At 50.0% G+C, this 8,770-nt stretch overlaps 1 protein-coding gene across 1 annotated transcript; it reads left to right on the plus strand.

Moving 5' to 3' along the window:
- The first annotated feature begins 2,767 nt into the window (after positions 1–2,767).
- On the plus strand, positions 2,768–6,883 carry SLC25A5 (solute carrier family 25 member 5). The gene is made up of 4 exons (XM_075941010.2): positions 2,768–2,987; positions 4,913–5,399; positions 5,540–5,680; positions 6,493–6,883. Exons 1-4 carry the CDS (start codon positions 2,877–2,879, stop codon positions 6,648–6,650), a joined length of 897 nt encoding a protein of 298 aa, XP_075797125.1. The 5' UTR covers positions 2,768–2,876; the 3' UTR covers positions 6,651–6,883.
- The last annotated feature ends 1,887 nt before the right edge of the window (positions 6,884–8,770 follow it).

Below are 8,770 nucleotides of genomic sequence, written 5' to 3' on the forward strand. Positions count from 1 at the left end.
ACTGATTCCCTGTGCCGTCATAGCCCAAGTGCCACACACTGCACTAGAAGGCAAAGGCTAGTCAGAGGTAGGGGTGCTGGAACAATTTTTATAGCAAGGGGGCTGAGAGCTGTTGAACCAAACTGGAAACCCTACTGAAAACCACTTCAAGCCAAGGGTGCTGTAGCTCTCCCTCTCCCCCACCTTCCTGCCCCACTCCCCTAGTTCCAGCACCTATAGTCAGTGGCACTGAGTTATCCTCCCTGACAGAAAATTAACCTTGGTTCACCTGGGGAAATACGAAGAGGTAGAAAGTGGTGTTTGAATTCAATCTTAGATGTAAGGAGTAAAGCCATTGAGAGCCAGAATAACCGCAACCTTCTATTCTGGAACACTTGACAATGGTGAGCAAAGTCTTACGGCAGCCCTGTAACAGTGAAGTATTAAGGGTTCCATTTAACAAATGGTATGTGTGTCTGCCCCAGTTCAGCCCTGGTGTCAGCTGATGCTTTTAACTGCAGTTGCTTCTGCTTCCACTAGAGCTGAAATTTGATCCAGAAAGGTTCAGCCTGTACACCAAGGCAGGGGAAAGGCTGGGAACATAATTTGTCCTTTCTTGCTTCCCAATTCTTGAGTCCAGCACACTGTGCTCCTTCATCTTAGAACGGGAATAGTTTTGATACCTTTTAGGTGTGCAGTTTCTAACAGATGAATCAAGAAGCAGAGTAAATTATCAAACTTTAAGGGCTGCACCTAGAAAAGTGGCCTAAGTTAACCAAGATAGACTAGTCTCTCATACTTTTTATGAATGGTGTGTTGACCTACTTGGCAGACTTAGCTAGGTCCTAGGACTGTTCCATCCCAATTGTTTTTGATGGGTTCTGCTACCTTCAGGCCTGCTGATGGGGGAGAGGAGGAAATTGCCCTGGGACCTGGCAATACAAAAGGGCCTAGGCCTTGCTGCCACTACTGTTGGAGCCCAGGGCCCTTTAAATTGCTGCTAGGACATGGTGCAGTGCACTCTGGGTAGCATTGAGGGTGGAGGAGGGGCACACTGCCTTTCAGGTGGCACTGAGGGCCTGCTACCCAAGGCCCCACTGCCCCCCCCCCGCCCCCCCACACACATACACTCTCTCTTCTGCAGACTAACCTTGCTTTTTTTTTAGGAATTCTTAACCTTAAGAGATTGAATTCAATCACTATGTATAAGCCAGCCAAGCCTTGGAGCTAATGGGCAGGGTGGGAAGCTGCCATTTGTGGCTCGGTGAGCCTCACCTCTGCTCACTGCAGCCTGTGGCCTGTACTTAAGGGCCACTGAAAGGATACTGCTAGATGGATCTTTGGTTTGACCCACTATGGCTGCCTTATGGCTTGAATGTGATGTAACAAAAACAGACCTGTATGCAGGAATTTCTGTGTGTGCGCGGGGGGGGGGGGCTTTTTTTGTAAATGTGAACCACAAGGCTGTGAATGCTCCCCCAAGTGAGCGGGCAATTCAGCCCTAGCCTTCCCCCTGCCAGCCAGAGCATGGGAGGGAGGATCCAGCAGCATGCTGTTCCTGCTTTCTCTTGGCTAGCCAGAGCATGCTGACTTGAAAGACTATGGGGGGTGCTTTCTCACCCTTCACTCCCTGTGTACAGGTCTGAAAAAGAAAATGGGACAAAAGGCTGAAAAAAATAATCAGGAGGCAGACCATCACAGGATCTAAGATTTAAAGTTATATCTCTCTGGCCCTACCCTACCGCCTAGAAACTGAGGTGGGATTGAAGTAGGTAGGCTGGTGAAGAGGAAGGTTTATTGAAATATTTAACAAACAGAGATTTTTTCTGTCTGTTGAAGTAAGTGACAGTCCACTGCTGGGCAATGACAGACTTGGTCCAGGCACTGAGGGTACATCTCCACTGCAGAGGAAGATGGAAGTTGCTGTCGATCTTCCAGGATTTGAATTAGCAGTTAAGACAGCTCATTTGCACTGAGAGGGGCACTCCTGTGGACGCTGGTCACCCTCATTACAGGAGGAGCAAGGGAAGCTGAAGGCAGAGTGCTCTTCCTTTGACTTTCTGCTGTGTGGACAGCACCAAAAGCCCAGTTAAGCTCCTTGGACCTCAGCTATGCAGTGAATGTAGCTGACGTTACGGCGCTTAATTGGACTTTGTCCAGTAGAGTAGCTGTGCCCTGACAGACTCTTTCAGAAGCCGCCTTTGAGTTCAGCACTGGGTTAGCCCACAGCTCTGTTGCAGCCAGGGCTCTGAGCAGCCTTCCCCACCACAGGTGCGCCTCGGGCTCCGCGACTCCCACCTCCACCTCCTCTGCCCCCGGGCGCCTGTGATGAGTGACTCAGGCCTGATGCTGAGTTCGGGCGGGGGCGCCCAACCCTGTTTCCATGGCAATGGTGTCGGGGCAGGCAGAGGCTTTGGAGATGCGCTGCGCTCTGTATTTCCCGGGGGTTGCCTAGGAACACTCCCGCTTGGCGTCACGCGCTGAAACCCAAAGCAGCCCCCTTCCCTGCAAACCCTGCCCGCTCCCTGCTCCTCCTCCTGCGCCCAGCCAAGGGCACGGAGCCCAGCCTCGCCCTGGGATGATGGAGACCCCACCTGGTCACTGGCGCTCCCAACAGCGTCAGGTGTGGGGGGGCGCCCAAGCTCCCCCCCCCCCCCCCTCCCAGCCGGTCCCTCCCCGGCCCAGCCCTCCTGCTCGCAGCCAATGGGCGGGGTGGGAAGCTGCCGTGCGTGGCTCCGTGAGCCTCACCCCCGCTCGCTGCAGCCTGCGGGCGGTATATAAACCCGCCATTTGCAGCCGCCCGGCCTCAGAGCCCGCGGGTCCCCATCAGCAGCGGCCTCCGCAGCAGCCTCTCGCTCCCCGGTTCTAACTTATTGACCTTCCTGCCGCCCCTCGCCATGGCTGACGCCGCCGTGTCCTTCGCCAAGGATTTCTTAGCCGGGGGGGTGGCCGCAGCCATCTCCAAAACAGCCGTCGCGCCCATCGAGCGGGTGAAGCTGCTGCTGCAGGTGGGTTGGGGGGCGTCCGGCTGGGGGGTGCCCCGCTCCCTGGAAGGCATCCCCGGTAGGAGGGCAGCGCTGATGGGTCGGGGAGGGCTAATGCCCCGGGGCTGGCCGGGGAGTGCAGCGACTCCCACCCGGGGATCGCCCCGACGGGGGTTCCGAGCGCCCTGGGCGCGGGGAGAGGCCGGCCCCGCCGCTGGCTGCAGCTTTGTCTGGCGCTGGGCCGCGGCCGCGTGGTGCATCCGCGGGCCAAGGCGATGCCGCGGCGCTGATCCCTCCCCAAGGTCGCTGCAAGGAGAGGCCAGGCCCGAGCATCCCGGGGCAGCAGCCGCCCGGCCTGGGGAGGGGAGACGGGTCTCCGCGGCCGGCGCTGCCCCCGGCAGCAGGGCTGTGCCTGGGGCGAGGCTCCGCTGGTCCCGTCCGGTCCCGGCCTGGCCCTGCCCGAGGAGACGGTCTCCTGGGCCCGCTCCTGTGCAGGCGGCTGGGGCCCCGGGCGCGTTTCCCGGCCTCAAGCTGGAGTCCCGGCTCCTGCCCCGCGGGGGGCCCTGGCCAGAGCCGGAAACCACCCGCCGGCAGCGATCGGCTCCAGCTAGTTCCGCTTACGCAAAGCGGTGCCGGGCCCGGCTCGGCGTGGAGCGAGGTTTGCAGCAGCCTCCTCCCCGGCGCTTCCCTGCAGGCTGGAGCCACTTCCCCCAGCGCTGCGGGATCTCGCGGGGCGCTCGGACCCGCAGCTAGGCACCGCTTCCACGCGTCGTGCGCGAAAACCAGCAGGCAGAGGCAGGCCGACGCAATATCTAGCCCGAGGAAAGCCATAGAGCGGCCCGGTGACCTTCCAGGCCCAACTCCTCCCAAAAGATAAAGACACGCTGCTACCTTGGCTTTGCTCTCTACAGGGCGCAGTTCTGATCAGGCAGACTGCTGCCTCTTGGAGAATAGGGAACAACACGATGTGGCAACGCATATTTTGCTTTTGAAAAAAGATGGGATGTAATTCTACTCTAAAGACGTTCTTTTGGCTGTCGCCCAGTAGGTGCGCCTTCTTGCTGCCAAGCAATTATTTAAAAAAAAAAAAAGTTCGTCACCCGCTGACTTTCACCTCTGGGAGTGTTCTGAGGAGGGTTGCTCCGGAAAATCCTTGCAGAACTAAATGGAACCAGAAAGGGCTTTATTAACACTCCACCCTAAGATAAGAGCACTTCCTGTTTCTGGGTCAAAGGACTAGTAGGTGATCACCTTGGAATTCAGCACTCAGCCTTTCTATCCATTCCAAGAATCTATTGCACTGACATCTGCTAGAGGACAGTGACAGTTCTCACTGAGGCAGCCTAGGATGCTTAATGACACTTTTATGATGAGGCTTGGCAAACGTTGATTTTTTTTTTTTGAGGGACAATATTGATCATAAGCATTTTTATTTTATCAATTTAAGTTTGCACCATTGCAAGGAAATTATAGGTCACACACTTACTTAATGACAGTAGTCAGATTCAGAAAGTAAAAGCCTTATCATGAACACTGATGCTTCCTTGAAGATACTTTGCAATTTGTATCTCAAAATGAGATTTCAAATGGCATTTTTCTTACATTGCCAATCTTTGCAAATGTAATCCTTCCGCACCTAGTCATAACAATCAGTTTAAAAAAACCTCTATCTTGAGTCTTAACCAAATTTAAGTGACCCGCACTTAATCTTATATTCATTCTTGTTTACTAGTAATTTATCTTCATAAAACCATGCTCATTTTATTTCATAACAGGCTTTCAGTGTGTCTATCCAGACCCTGGAATCAGAGGCTTAATTGTCAAATGCAGTTTGAATTATGCATTTCTAACTAATAAAAATCATGAAAACTTCATAAATCCAGATCTTCAGGCTTGTAATTTTATCAGCATGGTGAGATGTTAATCTAGCTTGTTTCTCTGTTCTACAGGTGCAGCATGCAAGCAAACAGATTACAGTAGACAAGCAATACAAAGGCATCATGGACTGTGTTGTCCGTATCCCCAAAGAGCAGGGTTTCCTGTCCTTCTGGCGTGGCAACCTGGCTAATGTGATCAGATACTTCCCTACTCAGGCCCTCAACTTTGCTTTCAAAGACAAATACAAGCAGGTCTTCCTGGGTGGCGTCGATAAAAGAACCCAGTTCTGGCGTTACTTTGCCGGCAACCTGGCCTCTGGTGGTGCTGCTGGTGCTACATCTCTCTGTTTTGTCTACCCTCTTGACTTTGCCCGTACTCGTCTGGCAGCTGATGTGGGTAAAGCTGGAGCAGACAGAGAATTCAACGGTCTTGGTGACTGCCTAGTCAAGATTTTCAGGTCTGATGGTCTTAAGGGCCTGTACCAAGGCTTCAATGTGTCTGTGCAGGGCATCATTATCTACAGAGCAGCCTATTTTGGCATCTATGACACTGCTAAGGGTAGGTCTTTTGAGTTAACTTCTTAAAATGCAACACAGACTTTTAGGCCAAACACTGGATTGTAATGCAGAAAAATTATTTACTTTGGTGTTACCATACAATGATTTGGTGTTCTTAATCTGCTCTCTTCCCTCCCATAGGAATGCTTCCTGACCCAAAGAACACCCACATCATCATCAGCTGGATGATTGCTCAGACGGTTACCGCTGTTGCGGGTTTGACTTCCTATCCATTTGATACTGTTCGCCGTCGGATGATGATGCAGTCAGGGCGTAAAGGAAGTAGGTTTCTAATTCCCAACTAGAATATAATGGGGTGGGCATTCTCAAAGAAACACCTCTATATCCAGAGATGCAAGATGGGTGCAGGAACCTCTACATCTGTGTTCCAAAGCCTGGCGTTTGGTCAGGCAGGACTTCAGGGTTCAGAAGTGGGTCTTGTAAATGGATGTTGGCATCAAAGGAAATCCTGGCTAGCCAGGTCATCTTAGTTCTTCAGCAGCTATACTGCTCCAGGGACTAGACCTCCCCATGGTCTGGTGAGAGATGATCTCCATTTACAGGAGGAACAGCATCTTGCCCAAGACCATGCTACAAGTAACTGGCTGGACTAGGATTAGAGCTTTGAGTTTATGGATCCATGAGACCATGAAGCCCTCTTGCTAGAATATATCCAGATGCTTTTTGTCAATATAAACAAGCTAAAGAAGAAATCCCAGTAGATGATGGTGCTTCTAGTATAAGCTATGAGGATGCTGGTAGAGCAGCATATCTCCTGGGATGACTTGCAGTAAAGACTTGCCTTTAAAACATGCTGGTAAACCCCAGCACTTGAGGGCTTAGTGTGGTTGCTGTTGACAGGCAAGAATTTGTTGTACATTCTAGCTCCATATAGATGTGAGATGTTTTAGTGGTGCAAGTGTAGTAAAAGATCATTCGTTCTGGTCTCTGATGTGCTCTGTTATTAGGCACTTAACTGGTTCAAGTTAAATATAATTAATTCAAGGATGTTAGCCTTGCTGAGCCACTGCTAACCTGGATTTAGATTGTGACCCTGAGATGCCTCTTACTGACTGTGTCTTTACTTTCCACAGCTGACATCATGTACTCTGGTACAATTGACTGCTGGCGAAAGATTGCCCGTGATGAAGGGTCCAAAGCTTTCTTCAAGGGTGCATGGTCCAATGTACTCAGAGGAATGGGTGGTGCTTTTGTCTTAGTATTGTATGATGAAATCAAGAAGTATACTTAATTCATTCCTCATGTGAACTGGCATGTTGTATTATGTAACTTACTCTGACCATTCATGGACTGTGTATTAAAAAAAAAAAAATTGATCACAACTGGTATCTACTGGTTGGCAAAGGGCAGCTGCCGTGCTCACCTGTCTGTCAAGTCATTCCCCTGTTGATGGGACTCAAATGTTTTTATTTCAGACACTCCATTTAAATAAATCTGATGAAATAAAAAAACATTAAGAACCAACTCTACTAGTGTTGTGCTTGCTTTACCCCCTTTCAACAAACAGTGCTGCTCTCTTCTGATAGTGGGGGAAATGCTGGAAGGAGCATAGTAACTACATGCAGTAGCCCTTGGAGAGAGTTTAAGGAGATGCCATAGTCAGATGAATCTAAATTTCTAATACTTGTACTAGTAGGAAATAACTGGCTAATTCACAATCAGGGCACACCTCTTGAGCAGGAGGGGATGGTGAGTAGACTTCAGCCTGGTGCCCTGTTTACTGGTGGCTCTGGCACTTGCGCATGTGCAGAGCTGGCAAGTGGCTTTTGCTGCAGTTTGTCAAGCCCTGGGGATAGAGATGCTACCCAACTATGACTGTTTCCTTTAAACCCACACCTTTTGAAACCCAACTTTATTAACAATCCCCAGTTTATATAGGCCTTGTCTGCACTGGCATCTTAATTTGAATTGGCATGGTGCTCCAGGACCTATATTAATGAGGTGGCTGCTGCCGAGTGATGAGAGCAGCACATCTACTTGTGCTTCCTGACCACTAGTGCTAGTGAAATCTTGATCACTTTAGATAGATAGGAGCCAGACCTGGTTAAACTCATGTCTAAAGTAGCGGACTGGACTCCTAGAGAAAGGTATGAAGTGGGGGTGAGGGAATAATGGTCACTTGAAAAACTAGTCTGTGTAAGAATGTCCAGGTGGTAGCTGAAATTACTGGCCCCACACTTAAGAACAAAAAAGTCAGGAATGGGCATATCCTTATATCAGTGATTCACACTTGATTGTGAGCACCTAAGGTGGTCTTGGCCACACAGTAAGGCCTTATCCAAGTGTCCATTGATGTGTATCCATATTAGGGCAAAAATCACTCAGATGAGGCACAAGGACTCCTGGGACTGACCTCTGCTTACTGGTGCAGTAAATGAAGTCACTTGTATTGCTAGTGAAAGGGGGAAGAACTTGGGAAGGCAATGCAGGATGCTCACAGAAGTGGAGGAGCGGAGTATCAAGTAGTTCAAATGTGACTCTCATGCTTGGGTAAAAAGTACCATCCCATGTGTGGCGTGAGCTGGGGTATGGATCGGAGTTGGCTATTAAATGTGAGCTTGCTTTCTGTGGGGTACAAAACCTTCCTAAAAACCAAGGGTGCATCTAGACTGGCAAGATTTTGTGCAAAAGCAGCTGCTTTTGTGCAAAAACTTGCCAGCTGTCTACACTGGTGGCTTGAATTTGCGCAAGAACACTGACTTCGTAATGTACAAAATCAGTGCTTCTTGTGCAAATACTTTCACGCTCCCGCTTGGAAAGAAGCCCTCTTGTGCAAGAATACTTGCGCAAGAGGGCCAGTGTAGACAGAGAAGAACCGTTTTGTGCAAAAAAGCCCTGATGGCTAAAATGGCGATTGGGGCTTTCTTGTGCAAAATTGCATCTAGACTGGCCACAGATGCTTTTGCACAAAAGCACTTTTTGTGCAAAAGCATCCATGCCAATCCAGACACGCTATTGCAGAAATACTTTTAATGGAAAAACTTTTCTGTTAAAAGTATTTCCGCAAAATCATGTCAGTCTAGATGCAGCTTTCTAGTCCAGCAAGACCAGTCGGCTGTCAAAGAATGTGGTGGAGCATGAACTTACATAATTGATTTTAGAATAGCTCCAGGGAACTAAATGAGCTACTACGGAGCTGGCACCTCTGCTTGCCTCACATTACCTATCCAAGTGCATTTGCTGGATTTTTTCCATGGCCTTTTCATTCTTTCACTGTGACCCTCTCTCTGCCAAACCTCTGTGTAACAGATGGAGGTCACTCACAAATCAGTTCACATGCAGGGGCTGAGTAACTCAGCAAATTGTGCATATCATAGCCTGGTCTTTAGCAGCCTAACTGCTGCTAAGGGG

This window comes from Pelodiscus sinensis, chromosome 13 (assembly GCF_052426305.1).
Source record: "Pelodiscus sinensis isolate ZL-2025 chromosome 13, ASM5242630v1, whole genome shotgun sequence".
Classification (NCBI taxonomy): domain Eukaryota; kingdom Metazoa; phylum Chordata; order Testudines; family Trionychidae; genus Pelodiscus; species Pelodiscus sinensis.